Source organism: Bombus fervidus, chromosome 5 (assembly GCF_041682495.2).
Source record: "Bombus fervidus isolate BK054 chromosome 5, iyBomFerv1, whole genome shotgun sequence".
NCBI classification, from domain to species: Eukaryota; Metazoa; Arthropoda; class Insecta; order Hymenoptera; family Apidae; genus Bombus; species Bombus fervidus.
The window spans coordinates 8,884,429-8,908,901 of NC_091521.1; the positions used below are offsets into that span (position 1 = coordinate 8,884,429).

The following is a 24,473-nucleotide window of genomic DNA, read 5'->3' on the forward strand; positions in this document are numbered from 1 at the left end:
TTAAACGAAACATAAATGCCAAAAATCATGTTTCAATTTTAAAAGTTTGATTCAATATAATTGTATAAAATATTATCCCATGGCATAATCTTTACCCTTGTGAATACTCTTCGATCTGCTCTGCTCGTTATTCTGTTGAAATAAAAACCGTTGCACAGCCTTTCAATGCAGATTTTAAAAGTATTCGACATATAGAAGATTAATCTACCGATATGCCGCTTATTTCATGAGAATTTACTGAATCTTCCACGAAAGATTTTATTCTACAATGGAATTATTCAATTTTCGCAATTGTCCTGTTCCTTTCTAAATATTTCTGATCTTCCGTTTCGCTTTTTTTTATTCTTGACACGCTGTTCATTAAATTTCGTGATGTTTGAAATTATTGCTACAGGATTTAGTGGTAACAATGATTCTCTCTTGAGCGCTTAATACAATATGTCATCTCAGATTATCTCCATGTAATATGTTATGACTAAATGCGGATTTTTATGGAAATTGAAATATTCCTTTATAGAAGCAAAAAAGAAAGATAGGACTTACGGTACGAACCGAAGATAATAATATATTTTGGAACGTTAAAAATATAATAAAAGTGCTAATCGAGTTTAAGAGTGAGATAAGAAAGATGAAAATAATTGGCGACGTGAAAATTGATATTTCCGTTAGAAATATAGCATGCAATGTACTGGGTGTAGATGCGACTAACCGTCATAAAATCGTTTATTACTGGATTTTCGAAAAAAAAAAAAAAAAAAAAAGAAAAAGAAAAACAGTGAATCAAGCAGAAATGTAACAGTACAGCAGAATAAAAAAAGAAAAACACAATATAAATGGTAGTTCTATGTGATGATATCTCAAAATGCTTCGTCACATCGAACAAATTATTCCAGAAATTATTACTACAAGTAAAAATAATTTGTTTCTGCTAATCATTGTGTTATTATATTATAGAAAATAACTGTACTATAATAAACCTTTTGATCTATAAAGAGCTATAGCATTCGCTATAAAGCGGAACATTATCATTGTCTATTGTAGATCAAATTTCATTTTACGTATAATGTGGTACATAATATTACTTTCTACAAAAGATAATAAAATTCTACGAAACTTGTGACAAACTGAATCCTCTTATAACTGAAATTTAGGTTTATTTCAGTGAAAATTCCAAATTAACTGACAAAACTAATGTAAGTGCTTCCGTGTACAGTAATAATACTGTGTAAAGTAATTATTTGGAACATTGGTAGAAATACTGCAAAATATTCAGTTCAATAGAAAAAATATATATATAGCACAGAACAGAGACCCAAATTGATTAAACAATTGCAGGGAGTCGGTCTTTCTTTCGATTAAAGTTACTTCGATACTTGTTTCATAAAAGTTGCAATCTGATAATATAAGAAGATCATATATCCAAATCGTAATTAATATAATTTCATCTCGTTGCTATAATCTTATTTTTACAGGCCGATAATTGTTACGATTCATCTCAATATTTGCAATTGAAACTTAAAATCCATCTTCGAAATCAAATTGTAAAACCGTTATAAAATGTAAATCGTCACTGTGAAAACATCGGACGAACCTCTTGAAAACACCGGCTGGTGCAATCGTGTGTGCACAAACGGGTTGGTGCAACCATAGTTCGAATGACGCTCGATAATTATGACCGTTCGTTAAATTTCCGCGCTCCACGCATGTCTATCGTTTCATGGGTTTCCATTCAAGCGTATCGAGTGTGTCTGAGGGTCGAATAAAAAATGCACGACTTAGCAGTTAGGAATCGCGATGTTATTGTATGCACGTCGTGCTCTGCCCTTTCCGATAACTTCTTTTCCCCCTCACTCGGTAATTTAAACCACTTGCAAGTCTGACCCCGGGTACCATTCATCTTCTAGTTCCGAGATTTGCGGCCCGTGGATGCATCCCGCGCGATAAATTTCATCCACTAAAATATCTGTTCAATTCTAGTTACGGTCAATGCAGAAATTAAACGCTTTAAAAAAGGGAAGAAGGTCGAGGTGGTATTGCAGTGATGAGATAAATGATCGATACGATACCCGTGTTAATGTATGACTATATTCTGCCTGCTGCCCGTGTGTGCTTCGTGCTGTACCAACAATGTAAGTTAAAACTCCATAATATTTGTTCGATGGTGGTACTCGTCGAAAGAATTTGGTGATTGATGATAAGTAAAGTTAGGTATTTATAATTTTAATTGATAGGTTCGTTCTAATGTAAATTCTAATTCTATATGCAAAAATTTATTTATTATAAATGAGATTTCAAAATTTTGTATGAGAATGTATAACTTGTCTGTATTATTCTTTTTGCGTCGATTTATTGCTATCATAAAGTTAGTTGCTCAGAAAGGAAGTTATTACTTGAATCTTACAATTAAATACGGTTTTTATCTGTAGTTTCAATTACCTGCATCATTTAGTAAGAAACTTTAAGTTTCTTTTTACCAATTAAAGTATTTTAACGACTACATTATGTTACTACTACTTTTACTATTACCATACTACCGTAGTAAAATCCCATGAAACTTGGAGCATATCAGATCTTTTTGCGAATACAACTTTACAATAAATTTTCCAACACGAGCATCCTATATTCTCATGGTGGACGACAATACTCCTTCCCAATTTACCAAAGGATACATACATAACCGAATATTGCCGATATCATCTTAGAATTCTAAAATTCTAAAAAAATAAGTACGTAATACAAAAATATTAACATTCTTATCAAAACAAGAGTCATTTCAATTGAAAAAGTGTCGTTCCCTTTCACGCATAGAAGCAACAGTATCCGAAACTAATTTACTAAATGTTTAAAAGAAAAATTTTGCTTTTAAAATTGGTGAATTTTTTAATTCTTATATGTTTCGCCCGGATTATTTAAAATAATCGCATACTTTCCATCACATAGTAGAAATATATCGGGGAATTTATGCACCATTATTCGTAGTGATTTTCCAAGGTGCGGCAAGATGCATCTTGGTATTAATCTGCGTTAATTAATCCGCAGTTGCAAGCCGCAAGTAATGGGCCGCGGTATTTCACGCGGCTCCAACGCAGACGCCTCGCAACGTCGAGGTGGCCTCGTATGAGGCATGGACCAATTTGTAACGCGTGGCCCTCGTACCAGAGAAAGAAAAAACGAGCGCCAACTGCAACGAATGGAGAGAAATCTGGAAAAGTGGAAGCCTGTGGTCCAATCGTGGTCGTACGTAGAAACTTTTACCCTGAAAATTCGCCAACGTGAATCTTGCTAGTCGTTAGTCGCGCGCTTGTGCGCTATTTCTTTCTTTCTCCCTCTCTCTCTCTCTCTCTCTCTGTCTCTCCCACTTTCTCTCTTTCTCTCTTCATGGTTTAACGGTAAAGTATTCGCAGGACGATTTATAACAATTGTTTGAAAAGGATTGAACGTCCAGGTATGTTGAAAATCGAAGCATTTTTCGGAAGTTGGGAAAGGGGATAGAAAAATTTCCCGTTAAGAAAATTTTCTTGCTTTTTCCCATTCCTCTACTTGAACTTTGTATTTTAAAAAAGAGATGGAAAAATCTTTGGAAGAATAGAAAGGGAAAAAAGCTCTTTGGAATACGTTCATTAAAAATATAACGTTTCAGAACGTAGAAAACGTGAAGCATTTTTTAAACGCGTGGTAGAATTTTTTGGCGAAAGAATTTTTCGTGAAGGATAATGGAATCCTTGTTATTCAAATTTTTGTCGGTTCGGTCCATTCGTTGAGTGAATATTGTAAATTTCTGTCACTATTAAAAACGAGAACATTTTACTAAATTTTTAATTCATTTTTAATTCATGTTTAATTCAATAGTATGGAATATAATTCTTCATTTTAAAGTATTACGAATGTCACGAATAATTGAAAGGTAGTTAAGCCTTTCGCTACTACAAGTGATAAATTACTCACTACTAAGCATAAAATGAGAATCATTTAACAAAGTTCTATATATTGTATCACTCTATCACGAATATTTCTTTCGGAACTATTGTCCTCAATTCCTTATTTTCTTTTTTTCTTTTTTTTTTTTACAGTTCTTTAGGAATTTTTGTTATTTTCCTCACAAATCTACTGTTTAGAAAGAAATGCTGAGATTTAATAGCGTAAATACTTTACGTAATACTCAATTAAAGACCTTGTGAATAAAATGCGTACTTTCCTCGATAAATTGATTGAAATAAAATTCTACCGCGCAACCACATTTCCATATCCCGTATGCAAGTAGCTACTGTCGAGAAGTTAAGCTCAAATAAATGCAAATAGCAGGATCCTTTATCAGACTCCACCGGACCACTCACTTTTCAATCAAATCATAACATCGCATAAATTTATCTGACATTTGACTGACTTCGACTCATCTCAATAAACGCTATCATATTATAGATAAAAGAAATATAGAAAAAACGAAAACTAACATGACCTTAATTCTAAAACGCATACCACGAGATAAAAGCATTCAAGAATTCACAAGAGCTGTTTTACGACAAATAAAACGTGAGAATCTGTTTCTTTGTTACTGTAGATAAAATGAAACTTGAAATGTCTCACTATCTCAACTTCATTCATATGTCACTAGATAAACCACGTAAGCAGTTCGTGTTATTGTACATAAATGTATGAGACTGTAGTCTATCGCCATGAGAGTTAAGATCTTCTCTGCGCATGTATTCATAAAGAACAGTTGTTTGCATAATATAGTTTCTTCTTTTATATCAAGCAATTTCTGTGGGGAAATTCTTGGCATCCTTAATTGTTTATGGAATATTACAGTAGGAAATATTGCTGACAAGCTAAACTATGTAGACGGTATTGCATAAAGTGTTATATGTTATTTCCCCTATAAGTAGTTCACATAATAGAGAACTCATTTTGATAATTTTTAAAATTTACTAGATTCATTGTCCCAAAGTAGATTATTCCATTTTTTAATTATATGCTTGATATGCGTGTACGATTATTAGATTGCGAATTTCCATACGAATTCATATTTTTCTATACAAAATAAATGAAATCTATCGATGTAAAAATTTGCATCGTCATTTAAATATTATAACGAAAAGTTTGCTTTGAAAATTGTATAAAATTTTGGACATTTCAATTTTTCATAAATGTGTAACTATTCGCAAAGAGTTGACGAGAATTTGAAAAATTAATAGCCAAAATAATTCAATCTAAACAATTTGTACCGTAAAACAAAATATAAAATATAAAAGGATCTTATAAATTACAATTAAAAAATATACAATTTATAAAATCGTGACCATCAGCTTACAAAAGCTTCTTTCAATCCTGCACACAGCAATATTTTATATTATCTACATTTGTAAGTACATTTGAAGTATTATTAAGGATAATAAAGAAAAGAGGAATCCTATAAAAATGATAGAATAATGAAACGAACACTGTTCTCGTCAATTTCGCTATTTCAAGATTATGGGAATATTGAGGAGAGAAAACTTGAAGAATCAAAGAGATTCGCCTCGCTGGAGGAGGAAAATCTACTTTTCCATGTAACGTTGTCAAATCAGTTCTAAAGGAATGCAAATAATTTTTACTGATTTCGATTCTAGTTTGCCAATCAATAAAACTGTTCGTTTTAGTAGAATTTCAACAATTCTGTCCAGATCTATAAGACAGGAACTGAAAAATAGAGGATACGGAAGGCAGAAAGTTTTTCATTGAAGAAGTGTTTAGTCAAGTTAATAAGTGCTTCGCACTTTTAAGATACTTATGTACGGAACGAAGCATAAGGAGAAGTCAACTAGAAGCATCTGAATTGTTATAGTAAGACGTAGATAATAGAAATAAGATGATTACATAAAGATATCAGCTATAAGCTGAAAATAATTGCAGATATTACGATGGCTTCAGCTTTTGCTAAGTACCTCGCATCAAAGTAAATATTATTGCATAAATTCATATACTATTTTTTTATTCATACGTGTCAACATAACTTCAATGTATAGACAACCGTAGTCTATTTCAATAATCATAAACAAAATTTAAAAAATGATGGTTTCTTCAAAAACACAAATAAAATATATCAATTTTCAAGGAACTGCGTTAAGAAATCCCAATTTGTTATACTGTATTAAAGTAGAGCCAAATATCGTAGCGCGAGATTCGAAAATAATTTCGAGCCGACGCCGCATCGTGTGAATTTCAAAGGCATGCAAACACAATAAATTTACTGAACCATATATCATCGGAATGGGCGTACACTTGACGGAACTATCAGGTCACCTTCTCGCGAACACAAAGCTGAGCATGAAGAAACTTTACGATCCAATTTCGATTTACGCTTTCGCGTAGAAATCAAGCTTCTCCTAGACGTAGCGCAATTTTCACCGCAACTTACAGAAACACGATGTTTTTCCCTTCACGAAACCCTTTTTTTTTTCGAAAGGTAAGACGTTCTTTTACAGTTGCTGACGAAAGTATTCGCACACTTGTAGACACATTTTATAAATATGTTATATGTGTTATAGCGAACGTTTGAAATTTTCATTAACATTGCTATGAGACTCGTCTATAATAATTATGTTGCTAAGGTTTGAAACAAATCTGAAAATGAAGACAGAACAGCTTTATGTAACACACACACAATGTAAAATATTCAAATACTTTCGTGAACAATAGCAGATTATATTTAACAGGATTAGAATGTTGTCAAATTTTAAAGACACGTACGCACTGATTTCTTGGGCATAATAATAATAATTTCTTTATCGCAGGACATCCCATTTTTTCATGTATCGTTTCATTTTTATTAGAAATTAATTATATCATCCTCAAGCATTGAAACACCTAACTGAACCTGATTTATATTTAATTTCATGATTATACAATAGATCTAAGTATCTTCCATATACATTGTCGAATCGTTTTCAAGTTTTACCAACATATTCATGATACTCGTATCTCATTATATTCTAATAAAATTTCGAAACGTTTTATATCATACACAAAATGTATACGTAAATGTTTTCTATATTAAATCTTGAAATACTTTCGTGAACCCCTGTACATGTCAAGTTCACGGTGCAATCTTTCATCCATAGCTTTGAAGATGTTCGCTGCGTTGGCATCCCGCGAATTTCTACGAAGATCCATCGACACCGAGATGCGATCGTTTCCGGAACGTGACCTTTATTCGTCCTTGCCATTGGGAAAATCCTTGGCGCCCTCGAGGATTTCGGCCGCGCGTAAAGAGGCGAGAGGAAAATCCGGAAGAAGCAGCGTCGGAAAAGGATTCCCAATATTATTTCCCAGCAAGCAGGGTTTATAGGTTCGCGTTGATGGGACACGTCGGTGGTGCATCTACTCGCACTAGTGTCGCTCGTATAAGATCTTCCCTTCCTCCTAAAACTTGCACCGTTCCTTCAGCGAACACGCCCCTGTGCATCGACATCTGTCGCAATCTCAAACAGGCATAGAAATCGCTCACGAGGCTACCAAGACCACGAGAGAGAGAAAAAAAAATGTCTTCGGTTAGATGACACTGTTCCACAGAAGCGAGGACACTGCCAGTATTACGGTTATGCGGTCAACCACCTTGTAATCCGGAAGTGTTACGCGGCCTGTGACGTTGGTTCGCCTAAAGTCGTGTGTGGCCTAGCGCAACGAATGCCGCGACACATACTTAGGATAATTAAAGCAGGAATTTCTAATCACGATTCCGAATGAATAATCTTGCTACCGGTTAGTGAAATATTATCCTACTATTGAATGGACTTAGGTATGCACAGTTGGTGGTCGTAATATTTATTAAGTAACTGAGGAAGTCCCTTCGTTTCTTTTATGACAAAACGCAATAATGCAGAAATAAATAAGACATAATCTTATTTCCCTTATTTCGATGGTTTGTATCTTTTGCATTTTTATTTTCTCTTAGAATAAACGATAGAATTTTCTTGGTTCCCTAATGTACAAATGAATGCATTAATATGTGTAACAAATTTCAAAGAGAGTGCGGGTTCAGTGGAGAAATTTTGATTTTCTTGAAAAATGTCCCGAAGAATAACTTAACAATAACACTCTAAAATTGACAGATAGATCGACAAGGCTATCGAATCATTATTTAATGTTGACAAGTTGTCAGCGTGTTATATAAAGGTACATAACTAATTAAAAACGTTTCAATATGCGCATGACTGCCGTTTGCGTGATAAATCCAGCGGAAATCGTCGAAAATTGCACGAGAAAAAATATTTAGGATTATTTATTTCGATTGAAATAAAAAATTTACGAACTGCCTGTACAGCAAAAAACTCGTATTACGTTTCAACATGATACGTTCCTCACACGAAATATTTATTGTCAGTTTATTCAATTGTAAAAGTAACTTTATGCTATATATGTCGAAACATGTTGAAAAATACTGGCGTTTCTTTCGAAAGGGAATTCCTCATGAATAACTTTTTCGGACACAGAAGTGTTCTAAAAATATACAAGAAATGTCACTTAAATAATAAAATATTTTTTAAAGGGAACTAGAAAACGTAGAGTTACAAAGAAGCAAAACGGAGTGACGGATATAGCGTAATGTTACAACGTGGTCTGTACATAAGACCACTCTTGCAAGAGACAGAATTTACGCCACATTCTTAAATTAAAATAGGAAAATGGTGCATAATTTATAGCCTGGAGGGTTATGCTTTTTTTATAGCTCTCTTTTTTTCCCAGTTTCTGTTGCAATATGTCGGAGATCTAATTTATCGCAGGGATACTTAAGTACTTTATTACAGTATACTTAAGCAATTGTATGGTTCTTTATGTTTTCATAGGGGAAAAAAAATGAATATTACAAATACTCGAACTGTATTATAAAAATTGTAAGGAGAAATATTAATAAGTATTATAAATATTAAAAAGTATTATATATAATATATTGCCATTTTAATCTTTGACGTTAAACAGACTTGGACATACATACAATAGCGAATAAAAATAAGGAACAGCGTGAAAAATTGGTCATTTGTTACATGTTATAAGGACAGCACTTCGGTCTCGAAACACAGTATTATCCACATATACAAATTTCCATAGCAACTTACTTCAAATTTAACTGCATTTCCACGATAAAATTAGTAATGAAACGAACGCTGAAAGTAAATACTGCGCACAATGCTTCCTTTAAAATCCTTTAGCAGTAAACATAAACTAACCGTGAAACGATTCCTTGCCGTTGTAATCCCAACGACAATGGCTCTAACGATCAGCTGAATTTAACGTTATATTCAAGAGACGGCCACATTCCAACGAAAGATCATCGCCTAGCGATAAACAGAATAGTTTATTTATCCAATCGTTCTGTTTTTAAATTAACGAGCTCACTCATTAACCGACCATCGATTGGTTATTTCGCGAAGAAATTTGCCATCACGAAGATTACAAATATGGTGACCGGTCACCACTTCATGCGTAGTTGGTCGAACATACTTGTTCACATTTCATGCAAGCTTAGAGGCGAACGTCGGAGTAGCTATGGAAAAGAACTGTTCCCAAAGGGCGAAGCTGCATCAAGATAGTCGTAAAGGTAGCGTTACGATTGCTAGGATAAGCAGCTTCCATCCTTGAAATACCTCCTAGATCAACGTCGGTATTTCTTCGCCTCTTTGTTCCGAACGATGAGTCCAGCGTAACAAGAGGAGAAGCCCTGAGATCGCTAACATTGAACGTCGAACGTTTAAACCCACACCAACGTATAGACGCGATGTTGACACATTCTAGGAGACGAACATGCTCAGTTTTGTATAGATAACATGTTCATCTTAGTATTAAGTTTAAGTATGCTTCATATTTCTATTTGGTGAATTCGTGAAGTTTTTGTAGCCTGAAACTACCGTATGACCTCGTAAAAATCACTTTAAAAGAAAAATATCTTAAAACAATTTATGATTACAGGTAGTTTTTTGCGTCGCAAGTTTTTGCGTTATTAATCATGCTTTACGGAAACAGACCGGTTATTACATTCACAAGTTAAAATAATCTATTGAATATTATACTTCAAGGAAATATTAAGGTATGTAATCTACGTTAATTTCGAACTCTAACAGTAAATCGATGACACACCTGATGTGCTATTTAATATCTCTCAAAAATAGCCAATTGTTATAACTAATTACCAGATGTATCTTGGAAAATAATTTATAACATGTTTCGTATCGCTATAGTATATTTGTCGATTTTTTAATAAATCAAAATAACTCGATTGTTCTTTCTAGCGTTAAATGCACTTGCCACGTTATTGAGATAGTCGAACGTTTATCTTTGGTACCGACATAGAGTCTAAGGTACTGGCTTCTATTCTCGGTGTACTTTACACTTCGAGCATCGAACCTCTTTCGTTCTCTCTACTCCTTGCGAGTTGTATGGAGGCAGATCGTAAACCACACTGGGCACCGTAAATACAATCGAGTGTATGGCCGCTTTAACAAACATCGTATTAACCGATTCATTTTATTCTTTTTATAGATTTAACCGCAGATCGGGTAAGAACACTTCTGGTACGAGTACGATTTAAATTACAACGGAGATGTTGTCCGAGAACTTGATGTTCTTTGATACTCGACGGTATGATATGTTTAACAGTGTTTGGAAGACGCTACTTAAGTAAAGATATTTTCTGTGATTTACTAGATGTACCGGAGCAAATTATGAGATATGAACAATGATTGAGAAGATTGATAAAAGATATTCTTTACTTTTTTACAACTAACATCGTCTGGCATCGAAAGAAATGGAAATCATCCATCCAGTAAAAAATACGTATCTTTATGCAATGACTTTGATATTTATCCTCAAAAGTAAGTTTTTAATACAAAAAAATCACCAGTCCGATTAAACAGTTTTTGTTAACAGAAGTCTAGAAGTCATCTAATCCCATTGGTTAGTCATTCGCTATTTTGGGTAGATATTGAATAGCACATCTATTTGTTAGAACGAATTTGAAATTCATTTCTGTCTTGATGTAATAAGACTGTAGCAAACACTTATGTACATCCCAACTGTAAACACGAAAACGCGTATTATCCTTACGAAAATATCCAATTTCCAACAAGAGCTTAACATATCTGCGGTAAATACCCTTTGTGAAAGCCCTTTAGTTTGTAGCAAAAGCCTTCGAGCATGCTATTATCGTTTTGATACGAGATCGAAAATGCAAGTATAACGAGGGTTAAAGGGCACCGTTTCCCAAGTGTGTCATGAGGTGAAAACGTTTGCTCTTGGGTTCACAATCCCGGCAATTATGGCTTTCGTAGAAGACACCCGTAACGAAGTTTGTCCCGCGTTTCGATCTTTGCAGAAACCTTGCGTACAGTCGCCAAAGCAATTTATGTTACCGAACGATCCTTGCAACGCTAAAGTTCAGTTACATTTGAGGTTAAGCGGCGGGCTCTTAACGTGCATACCATCTTGCGACTACCAAGCAACTTTCTCGCCTCGAGGATTAACTCTTTGGACAATTTCTAGCATGGATAATCGTACGTTTTACAACTATTACGTAACTGCTGCTTCAGTTATAACATGACGTACAATGCCCGATCGAAGACGCATCGTTTGGAACGCTTAGAAACAGCCAGCCTATGTATAAGTTAATTATTTTTTTTTAATGATTTATGATGTGAAAATGCTCTATCGTCAAAAAACCTTCACAGAACAGTATAATGTAATGATTTTATAATTGGCGGACAAAGATCACAGTACTTTAAGTCGGGACTCACGAACTTGAACTTTTTAGTTTCACAATTAATTAAGCCATAAATTTATTCTTTACTAGGATGCGTTTTCATGAACAAGAACGTGTAATCAGTCCCTTGTAATAATACATGTAGAACACTATTTTATATCGCTAAGTCATTTTTAATGAGCGACTAACTTGCACTGATTGGTTTCTTAGTTTTCTACGTTATGTGTAAATGGTATTTCCTCACTGCTGAATTCAACATCTGCGGATCGAATAAGTTGCTGTTGTCTGTTTAATAAATTAAATCAATCGAAATACGATTTGTACCATCGTAGAGAGATAATGTTTTATCTTATCATATCTCGAGATTGTAAATTTGCTTCTGTTCCTGGGAAAGCTTGATCATTTGTTTTCATTTACCTTGATTAATTCGATTCGTTCAATAGACAATAAGCTTTCGCTTTAACACCCTCAACACGTGTTTTAAAGACGCAGTTAGGACTAATACAAAATGTTATAATAAAGTGTTGTGAACATATCCTTATTTATCCATTTAATTGATCCGAATGTCTTATAACCCTAAACATACAAAGTTTTCACAGACTTTGTACTTTACTTTATCCCAACTTTCATTTCTAAAGCCAGTAAATTCCACATTTTGCCCAATTCTAAAGCTAAAACTCGGGAAAAGACGCTCGTAAAAGATCGAGTGTCTCGTAGAAGCACGATTTTTGTGCGACCTCATTGTAAATGCATTTTCGAAAGAATGCTATCTCGTTGGAATAGTCGAGAAGCGAAGTACGTGAACAGGAGCACAGTGTTAGAAAGTAACGCGAATACTTCAGTTTACTGGGACATGATGTAATAAAATCGTACAATCAGTTTCAACGAGCAGAAACTTATGTATTTGCCAGGATACTTCCGCGTAGTAAGAATTACCGTATTATTTTTCCCTTCTGCCGACTTCGTAAACATTTATTCTACTGTGTTTGCTCATATCCAGTTATGAGTTCTGCTTAACACGCTGCACGTTCAACGAGAGAGAGTCTTCGTTTACGTTTAAATCCACAAACTTGCAATGTGTTTAAGTGTGCTCGAAAATTTTCTTTTTATACGAAAACAAGCAGATTACGGTTGCTCGGGTATTTTTTAGCAAACAATCTGCTTTCAACAGGTTCAAAAGTTTAGTTTCCGTCTGTGTTGGTGAAACATAAAAAATACATCACTGAATAGGTGGTAATAAAAGCTGGAGAACTTCGTAATTTTTAGGAGAAACAGTCAGAAAGCTATAAAATGAAATATATTCGTGAGCTTTCGGCAAACTTTTTCCTAGATATAACTAAGTAGCAGAGGAAAGCAAAAACTAACATGATACTGATTACTCACATGGCCTTGCTTATGAGATTAGAATTTGCAGGAAATGCATACGAAAATCAACTGACCTGAAACAAAATAAATTTATATATAGATTAGAAATCTGATAAGTGAAAGAACACAATATGAAGATCAATAAAATCGATCTCCATGATTCCAAAATAAAAAAAAAAGAGATGGACACAATATATTTTTACATTTACCTGCAATGTAAATTTAGAAGCTCACGCTACGTTTCACAATATTCCTTTGCAAACAGTTTTACAAATCGATTACACAGTTTTGTCGCAATTGATACGAAAGGGAAATTGCCCATAACTTTCGCAATGGTCACACATACACCAGTAAAAATAAATTGTGTCGCTTGAATCACGGTCGTAATAAATACCGTGTGCAAAAGTCAATGTTTAAACGCAAGCAAAAATGATAGGAAGAAGTAATAGTGAAAAAAAGTGTTAAAGAGAGTAAAGAGGGAGAAAGAGGAAAGAAAGTCCAAATGTCAAACCAGCAAAAATATCGACCACAATTTTCGCTGGTTTTCAGGGCAAATGGGAGCATTCAGTGGCCTTTTGGCAATTCTAAACTCCAAGAATCGTCATGACGATAGATCATGGTCGGGGAGGGTCATGCGTGGACGCATTGGAGACACATTTAACAAACCACCGGCGGACGATTCGCAGGAAATAAATAGGGAAAGCATACGCGAGGGCAGGCCGCGTGAAAATTATGTGGTCGCCTGATATATTTCCCATTCACCTTGAATTAATGTATCGTCGATATTACCGCGATGCATCAAAAGCCTCCAACCCTTTTCCCCACCAAACACTGCCTAAAAATTGGCCGGCGTTGATGCATTGAGAGCAGACCGTGGCGTGGGTACGAGTTGCGGATGAAATGTACCGGTTCGTATTGGTGGCCTGTTCATACGCGATCACATATACTTTTTTTTTTGTTCCACCCTCAATTTGATGCCAGACTATGGAAAAAGTTGAACGAACATTCTCGTCGATGTCGGGTTGACGTGCCTCGTCGCAGCGCTAATAAAACATCGACGACACGATTGATTTCCCAGGGTACGATTATTATTAGTGCTGATCGATGCTCGATACTCGACGTGCTGCTTTCAACGTGATTCGCTTCTATCGAGACGCATCACGCTACACCAATTGATACACAAATGTTTCAGAATTGCTACATCTCTATGTGTCAGTGTAATAAATTTTATTTAGATATTATTTTAATCTGCGAACGTATTGTAATTGAGGTGCTTTTTAAAATAAGAATCTATAGGTCTATAATAAATATTTTTTAATCAAATAGTTCAATTATTATGAAAGTATTCGTTTTGTAAATACAAAAATAACAAAGTTCTTTCTAAAAGTTATTACGATTATCAATTCAAACCTGGCTAACATTGAAAGACTAATAGTAAAACTTCAAGAGCAATGTACTGATTTTATCAAGAGAATTCATTACTTCGTCTGTTGGATCCTTTCTGCAAAAAAGATCTTCAATTTCTTTATTCAGACGTCCTCTGATCTTCTCGTACGTTATTCTATTTTTTCTGTCAAAAATAAATTTATTTTTTACTACGACTAGGATGGAGATAATTGAAATTGATTTGAGCTTATTAATTTTTAATTCCAAATTAATGTTATGCTTTTCAGTAATGAAGATAATTTTGATTAGTGTAAATAAATAATCGCAATGAACTTTAAATAGATATAAATTAGTAGACTTCTTAATAATAACACCGAGTAAGAGGTGAATATAACAAGATGAATATATGTTGAAGAACGAGAGTCGAAACGCGTCCAGCACGCATGCATTCATAAGCCGACATATTTTTTGAAATGCTGCCAATGATAGTGCGAAGAACAATTGCAGCGGTACTATTACACCGGTACCGATGCAATTTCTTCTTCACGGTTTCTGAAGTTGGCATGAAATAGAAAATTCCAGTCGAAATTCTGGCTAGGATTAAAAAAGTAGTTTGATCGAGAGCCCACGATTTTATGGCTTATTGTTCGTCGAGATCACAAATTTCTTTCCAACGCAAAGTGTGCACAGGACATTTATATAAATTTTTTTTACACGATCTATAAATTATTCTGAACATAAAATGTCACTTACACTATAGACCTGTTTCATTTCATGTCATTAAAAAGAAAAATACTCTTTACAATGATAAGCTCAAATACAAAGGCAAATTTAAGATTTGATATGATTAACAAATCAAATAAAATGTATTAGTAATATATTATGCACAGTAAGTGATATTTTTTATTTGGAACAATCTACGGAATCGAAGCAAGTTTAAAATACCTATATATTTATTACGAAGAATAAAGAAAAGATTCAACGTTGTTGAAGTGAAAGTTCACGAATGAAAATTCAATTCTGTTATGAATCAATCGTTCAATTTTACAGACACTATGTAGTATCTTTTTTCTTCCATTAAAATTCACTTAAAATTGATTATTCTATATAGCTACTTTGATTGGTCAAAATATTTTTTAATATCGTTTCCATTTATTAAACTATTTAACAAAAAAAAAAAAAAGACAAAAATTCATATAACCTAATAATGCACCTAGAACGAAATTTAACGTGAGGTTTCAGCGAAAGGTCCATATATCTATCGAATCCACAGTCGGAAAGCCAAATTCTTATCTCGATGTAGACGTTGAATGGAAAACATCAAAGGGCAATCAAATTTCACTCTAGGAGAAATTCGAATGAATGAGGAAATCTAACACAGAATCGTTTGTGGTACTCATGATAGCTAACGAATTTGTACGCGTTTGTAGAACATATTTTTTTTCTTTCCTTTTTTTCCCGTGGAACGTTGCCAAATGGAATTCTACAAGACAATTCCGTTATTGGTATCGCGGTAGACGTACAAACCGATTCGTCGATGAATTTGCGATTCCTTTGATCCGTCGCGTTCGCAATACCGGAGCAATTCAAAGCGGAGAGTTCTCTTTCGAGCGTAAAACCATGAAAAACTCGAAAATATTACTCTCTAACGGATCTACGTTCATGGACAGTTACTGCGGTCCCTCTAACTGCCCGAGAAAAACGTATTTGCTCATTCTAGTGGGAGCATGTCGACCCTCTTTTTACCCTTTCGCTCTATTTTCTAGAAATGCATATTTATCAGTTCGGCAAGTAGCTGCGAAAGGGGGTCTTAAGCTGAATGGGATTTTAAGGATATAGCTCGTTCTCTGCTCTTTATTCGTGGAATTTTGAAGCGAAACCTCCTCTTCTCAAAGCATCCCTCTTTTCTTTACTTTTCCCTATTGATTCACCCTTGCTCGTGCATCTGCTGGTGCTAATCAAGCTAATTGTGGAAATTGTACTGCATTAGGAACGAGGCAAAAACACGTAGAAAAACTTACGTTTTATTTGCGTCCTCAATGCTATATACGATTTCGTGTAGAAAATACGAAGAATTGTACACGAATGAAAATACTTTTCGAGCTATCTAAATCGTATATTACTTTATATTAATATTTTCGTTTTTAGATGCTGAAATCCTCAAATTTATTGTCTTTTCGGTGTATACCTTACTGTTTTATATTACTAGATTTTTATTTCGTTTTATTCAAATCGATTCCGTAATTGATAAAAAAGATCATTTGATTCACACTTGTGTTATAATTCATGTACTTCTCCAGTACACATCCTCTATTTTAAGTCTACTAATTAAAAAAGAAAGAAATGTTTATTAATCAGTAGATTTTCTTTTACGATTCGTAGTATAATCTAAATTTGCAAGTATATCTGTGTTAGTAGCACGTACAGAGTTTCTTCTTGGCAATAAACGTGCAAATTAAAAAAATTAGTAACGTAACAATCTCATTCCAGGAAGCTAGATATTTATTCAGATTAGTGTCGTGTTTTTAAAAAGACATAGTTGTTAAGAAAACATTCTCCTCTGAGGGACTGCATACGAAATTTTAAAAGCCACACGTTTCGTTGGAATTAATTAACACATCCCTCGGTCTTTTATTTTAATTACTTAACGACTTAATAAAGTTTATTACATTAATTATAAGTAGTGTATTTGCTTTTTATGATATATAGCAGCTCGTTTCAGAGAAACGGGCAAAACACTCGCAATTTATTACGTAGAACTTCTCATATTTTTACTCGTGTTTGTCCACTTATGTAGAAAGTATTTCACTGCACGTGGACTCTGCCATAACCGACACATGTGCAGAGCATTCAGTGAGTTTTCATTAAAACTTTATGAGGTCAACGTCCGCAAAAAATTCTCATATTACTTCTCTATACATAAATAATAAAGTTATTCTCGCGAGGCCTTCATTTCTTTTGTCCTACACATAAAGATAAACGAAATATAACAGGGATGTATGATGTGTTGCTCACGGTAATTTCTTCTTTATAAATTTGTTACTCCCCATTCAACCTTTGCGACACATGCACGTAACAAAGGCATTTATGTTTCCTAGCATATAACGATGCAAAAATGTTTTTTTTGTAATGGTAAACGCTTAGTCTTCGTTTATATGCATTTGAAATAAGATATTAAAGCTAAGAACTTAAAATTATTATAAACGTTGTATGGATAAATGAGAAATGAAACGAAGACACGAAGTTTACTTCGACAGCTCGGTTTGGACAAATATTACGATGATCTCAAATTCTAATCCATAACATAAGACATTGGAGGATAATGCTATTGATAACAATCGTATGTCAATTTCGAGCTATTTCTATATGAAATGTTTAAGAAATCAACTAGAAAAGAAACTGCGATATAACATTGAGAGAATTTTTTCTATTTTTGGTTGTTTGTAATTGTACACACTAAATACGCCACTACTTTTTAATTTGGACTTCAAGAGGAAGAAGAGAAGATAATAACAGAAAATGCCATTGGAACAGCCCATTTTTATAACGATATCAAAAAAGCACACGTGTGTCTTCATGGTCACATGGTCTCTTGGATTACACAATTTTTTCAATTGTACACACTCATAAGTAATATTAATAATAACGATAAGTAAAATTAAATTTCGTACTAAATTTATACAATATTAATAAAACAAGTTCATATTCTGCGTAATTCCAAATCATCGTGTATCGAATAGCAATTTGGAACATTACATTTCACCAATTAATGTGGAAAAACGCAACGTGTATATCGTTGAACATCGATTATCCCATTTTCTGCTCGATGGTTAGTAAATCCAATGCGAAAGAGACGGCTGGCAAAATCTGGCAATACATAACATCGCGTGTCATACGCACATATTGAATTATAACTCGGCGTTATCCATGGATCAACTGCAAAACACATTTAATACGCGTCGTTCGCCATTTGCGTAGATGTCGAGTAGAATCGTACCAATCAAACGGTGCGAACAAGGAAAAAGAAAGGAGACGAAAATTACACGAAAATGAATAATCGAATGAACGAAGACAAACAAATCCACCGGTAGAAATATACAACACAGGGTATACGTGGATAAGAGAGATAAAGTGAGAAAACAAAGGGTAGAGGTAGGTTGAATCAGAACGAGTAGTTATATAGAGCCGGCAGAATAATCAGTACGAAGTCAACGCATCTGTAGTTCTATGGAATTGATCCCTTCCTGACAGGCCCAAACACAAACGATGAAACCTCCATGAAGACCGATCGATTATGGTCCCAACGTTTCGACGGGTGCTGATATCCGCGGCGATGCTTAACGTGCTCCGATATTCCTCGATTATTATTGTCCGATCAATCGTGCTTTTCCTCGAGATCCCTCAAGATTCTCCCAGTGGGGAAATCGGGATGCTGATCATGAAATAACCTCGAAGGAACTGGTCTATTATCCTTTAAATTTTTTACGTAACAGGTATTTTGACAAGTCAGACTGGTTAAATTGACTGTCAGTGATGTAGGTCAGAATCGCGAATTTGACACGCAGTGGGATACGATTTATAAACAAGACAAAAATATTTAAATAAACGACATGCTTAAGTAGTGTAATGAATATAATACGAAAATAGAAATATTTTTAAGAATTAACTTTTAAATGTATTATAGAACATATGGAAAAGTTAAATTAGTTTAGTATGAAAAAAAGGAAAGCACGAAGATTGTCGTCCATATTACAAAAAGAGAATAATCAGAGAACATGATGTTACACAGTGCGAGAAATGTCATTTAGACGACAGAATGAAAAAATGAATATCATTGTAAAATGATAAGCAGTATGTTTCCACTTATATTATCTAATTGTTATTTTTTGCAATAAGGTTTCAGTGTATTTACTATCTTATAAAATAAGAAATATAAGTTATTATTGTTGTTAAAAGTGTAAATACATTGTTACTATCAAATATTATTTGTCAATCATAATATATTTCCGAAATGATTTAAGAGACCTAAAATATTCATTTATAATATATAAATTTTAATACATGCATATATGTAGATATAAAGATAATGTAGATCAGTAATATTTAAACATATTTCTCCAAGCCTTCTGCATACATAACATTAACTTGTGTAAATTCAAGTAATTTGTGTGCAAAATTACCATGATAATCACCATAAAGAGGAATCGAGCAGATTTACCCGAATTACTTGTTAATCACTTATTATTTGCATTACAAGCTATTTAAGCTATGCATGCATCGTCAGCAACGCAGAGAGATCTGATATTCTTCTATTCTCATTTTCAACCAAACTTGCTGGTGTATGCTATTAAATCATTAAAATCAAATATGCAAATCTTAGTCGCAGTAGCATAACGGCGTGAATTATTTTTATTCCCCATTATCTTAAATTCTTATTTATCGTCGATCTGAATAGATGACAAAATATACGATAACTTATATTACTGTTTAAGTCGGAATAAAATTATGAAAACAATTGGAAGATACAAATTTTATATTTTTATCACATCTTTATTTTAATAAACAACAAATTTACGGTTATTTCTAAATAGCATTGTACCTTTATAAGAAAAGAAATACCGATCAGTTTATAAATTGTGAATCGCGCGTTTTATTTAGTTTGCAAGAGTTTTAAATCGAATTTGTATAGTTTTAGTCTAAATGAAATTGTTCGAACAACACGGAAAGTAATCGCTTATTGGAACATTTCTATTTGCAATCGTTTTGTTTGCAAAAACCAGCGATGCAATGTTATACGAAGTTTAGTTTTGTTTATTCAGTCCGGGCGGAATAAAATTGATATGACTGATAGAATGAAAAAGAAACAGAAACGAATATTTTCAATTACCATCAGGAACGTGGATAAAAAAAGAGAATAGATTCCCTGTTTGTCTCGAAGAAAGAGAGACTGATTTGACGCATTGGTTTCCTGTAATTTAATTTCAAGTTTCTCAAGTATTGGATACACAGCGTGTTACAAGGACATTGAAAATCAAACCTTAGATGGTGGATCGATAGATTATGCTTTCAAAGTTCAGCCAACGAAATGCGAAAAGGACTTTAATAAATACTACGAAAAGTTTTTTAATGGTAAAACTGGAAGTGGAACTTACGTACTTGACGCAGAAATCATTAGCTGTGCAAAACATCCCAATATAGCGAGATGTAAATCACGTCGAAGCAAACAACCGACACTGTAAATTTATCCACTGACGCTAAATGAAATCGTAATTCCACCCTTCTTCAAATTATATAAGAAAAATACGAAATACTGTAATCGCGTAAATGAAAATTGGAATAAATATTTTTCACGAACTACAAACTTAAACTACATTAATTAAAAAACATATAATCTACATCTTAAAAATTAAACGTATAAAACATTTGTATTAACATTAAGATACAAAACGCTTCGTTTGTTCATATAAGTAATTCCATACTTCGATAGCGAGCACAAAAATTATATTCCTACCTCCTTCATCTGTTTCCTAACAAACAAAATTTCATCACATCACACTCCATTAACCACCAATATCCATCTGAACAAGTTCGACCAATTCCACGCGCAAGGTTTACCTATTACCGCATTTACCTACTTCAAAAGTGCGGACCATAATGAACGTTATATAATCGGGTCATTTGAACATCGGCCCATGAATTATGTAAAGAATCGGATATTCGCGATAGAACGGAGTTAGCCAGGAGCGAACGAACCCGAATCTAATTTTCATTCGCGTAACGTATCTCGATCTCTTTAATCGGGCCGCTGAACAAAATTTAGGATTTTTCGAGCTAGCTGGGTACATCGGTTGCCAGGCAGTGTTTCAACGAATTGCGAATTACCCCGGCATTCGAGGGGTTGGCCGATGAGAGCGACAATTTTCAAACCGGGTGGAACGTTTCGTTTGGTCCGTCGCCCATTTGTTCTCCCTCATACTCCTTCTTTCTTAAGGACGAGGGAAAGGAATTAGAGATTCAAAAATAAGGGAGGGGGTCGTTTTCTCGTTAGCGAGTTTGGATCTCGGTGGAACGAGAACCGAGAAAGAATAGGGGCGAACCTTCCGCGGGCTGGACGCGGTGGAAGAAAGGGGAGCAGAGACTGTGAAATGGAACGAACACGTTGGAATTCAGGCATTCGTAGTTTATTCTCGTACTTTAATTACCTAGTTATCCCGCCGATTTACATAATGTACTTTGCCCGTCGTATCGGGCGTCGACTCCACAAGCCAGAGTTTCCAATCGGTTCAACTCCCTCGTGGATACCTAATCGAGAGAAGGGTAGTAAGGGATGCTGTTCAGAGGGTATTAATTCCTTTAGGCTCTCGATCGTTATAACCCATTATTCCCTACGGCATTCCCACCCAAGAACATCCCAGCGTTGACTGTAATTGCCCTTTAAAACACATTCTCTTGCGCCATCACCTCGTGATAACGAAAATGAAGATCAATTCTTTTCGTTTTAAAACAGCTTTCGAAGATTCGTGTATATCTGCTCTTGATTTATCACGTTCCTGGAACTGTCGTTGGAATGGAAATGTAAAAATTTAATGGATGTTGTAGAACGAATAATATAATATACGTAGAATAGATCAATTTGGAGAAATTTTTAGGAAACGTTTGCTGTAGTATATAGTTTAATATAACAGAGTGCATTCTTGAAACTGTCTGTAGACTCTACATGTATATCTTTGAAGAATGATGAGAATGACCATTACCATTACCATCAAGAATTAACTGATCTTGTAGTGGGCTAAATTAATAAATCTTGGCTGATTTAAAATGAATATTTTTTTCGTTCACACTGTATTATAGTTTTTCGAACTTTATACTTGCACATAGGAGGAACTTTGGTAATTATATTCTGAACTCGAATAAACATTCCAAAGATTCGAAAGTGAAACTTTGTAGATTTTGTAAAATATTAAAAAAGGGACAATTTTCATCTTCTTCTTTCCATATAAAAACAATCGGACCATCTTCCTCCTTTGTCTATTCTCCATAACTATCATCTATTCGTCAAACGGTACGCCAGTAACTGTAGCGTTAGCCTTGAACCTCAACTAGGTTCAAAAATCTATTCTCCCAGGAAAGTTGTTCCGGAGGCATTCGTCGAAGACTCGCGCTCCTTTCACTGCTGTCTACATCCCCTGGAGAAAGAATCATTATGCGCCTTGTACGGTTGCACGTTGATGTTCACAGTCGCGTTTTACGTTTACATCGATGCAAGACAAAACGGTGTACACGCAGCAGTTCTCGCGAAACCGAAGGCACGCGCGTGGGATAGCTCGGTGGTGAATCGCAAGACGAAAAAACAGAAAGGGAGAAAGAGGGGTCTAGTCTGTGGGTCTAGCTACATAGTATCCCACGCTGGTCGAAGAAATCGTGACTGGGCGATCATAACTCGAAAGTAGTCGACGTACAACCCGCATGGAGCGGGTTAACGAGGCTAGGCTGGTAGGGTTAATGGGTTAACAGGACAGTGAAGCTGGTGTATCGTGGCCGCGTCGCCCTTAATTCACCGCTTGTGGGATCTGCTCTAAGGAAAAAAGAGGAAACGGGCATGTATGCTCGTGTACATTCCTCTGTATCAGTCAGCGTGTAAGAGAAGCGTGTTTGTATGGGCGCTTGTAGTTGAAGAGAGCAGGCGAAAAAGGGTCACTGCATAAGGTGAGGTAGTTCCGATTGGATGATCCGGAGGATGAAAGAGCCAATTCAACGAAAAGCATTACGAAAGAAAGGGAAAGAGAGGAAACGACGAACAACGAAAGATACACGACGGGGGGTGAAAAACGAAAGGAACGAAATGCTGAACGCTGGAAAACGAAAGGGGTTAGGTTATATACTGTAAATACGAAATGAAGCACGCCGAGCATCTGAGTCTTCTTCCCTCGAATCGAGTCGACGGAAGCTGGCGTAAGAGGTGACACAACTGACACCTCGTAATACCAGGACTTGGGCCGATGCCAGTTTGCATAAGAACTGCACATCCGGTGTGCAGCCGATGCGCTTGTACGTAACCAGTAACCATGTAGCAACCACCGTTTCCTCCGAGTGCAGCTTGCTATCTATTCGATAGTCAATATTACGTGACACAACACGCTGCTACGTGCGCACTCTCGGTGTGACAGCCAGCAGCGTCGTGTGCCGGTGCCACGGAGCCAAGGTAATGGAATATTGTCGTGTTGAATCTACGACGGATATCGCCTATGACTTTCCTATGCGCGACTACTCCCACTGGTGTTGGTAAACGTTACAGAAACCAGAGCTATTCCAAAGGAAAATCGAACTACGTTTCACGGGGGAAGAATAATGCTCCGTGACAATACAGGGACTTACCATGATCGTTTCGCTAACGTGAAAAAGAAATGAGTGGTTAACATGTCTGGAATACGTTACAACGTTTGCGAAACGAAAGAGCGAAACGGAGAAGAACTTGGCAAGGAACTTCAACGTTTATCAACTAATTCGAGGTGTTTTTATTTGTAAAAATTGTAGGATGAACGAAGTGGATATGGTGGGCAAGTCATCAATATCTGTGAATATTGATATTTATACAGTACGTTAAGTTACATTTATACAGCGTACAGTAAGCATTTCGATATAGACTTTTCTTTTGACAACGAACACAATAACGTAATAGAACAGTTAGTTTGGAAAAATATAAGTTAATTGTAATTTTTAAAATGATATATCAGGTTCCATTTATAAAGACATATTTTACTTCGATAGATTTCAATGGTGTCAGAAAAATTATATCAACCCTAGAATTTTGCTAATAATTATTTTAAGATTTACATTCAAATATGAATTATTTATTGAATACGTTCTTGGTGAATTTATAAAGACTACGGACAAATAGTGGGTAGAGTAATAAAAGTGTATTACACACAAATATTACGGACACCATTTGTGACATACATTTACTGGATTATGAAGATATTTTTATTATTACGTT

At 34.9% G+C, this 24,473-nt stretch overlaps 1 protein-coding gene across 7 annotated transcripts in view; it reads right to left on the reverse strand.

The window, feature by feature from the left end:
* The window catches only part of Atg16 (Autophagy-related 16), a 238,607-nt gene that overhangs the window by 42,995 nt on the left and 171,139 nt on the right, over nt 1–24,473 (reverse strand). Inside the window, exon 9 of one of the 7 annotated variants that reach the window (XM_072003914.1) lies at nt 9,400–9,764. The exons of 4 other annotated variants lie outside the window; for them this stretch is intronic. In XM_072003914.1, the coding sequence (XP_071860015.1) occupies nt 9,624–9,764 (141 nt within the window). In that variant the 3' untranslated portion in view covers nt 9,400–9,623. Of the gene's footprint in view, nt 1–9,399; nt 9,765–12,565; nt 13,168–24,473 lie in introns of those variants that run through there. 2 more of the 7 variants (XM_072003918.1, XM_072003922.1) reach the window with 2 other exon arrangements.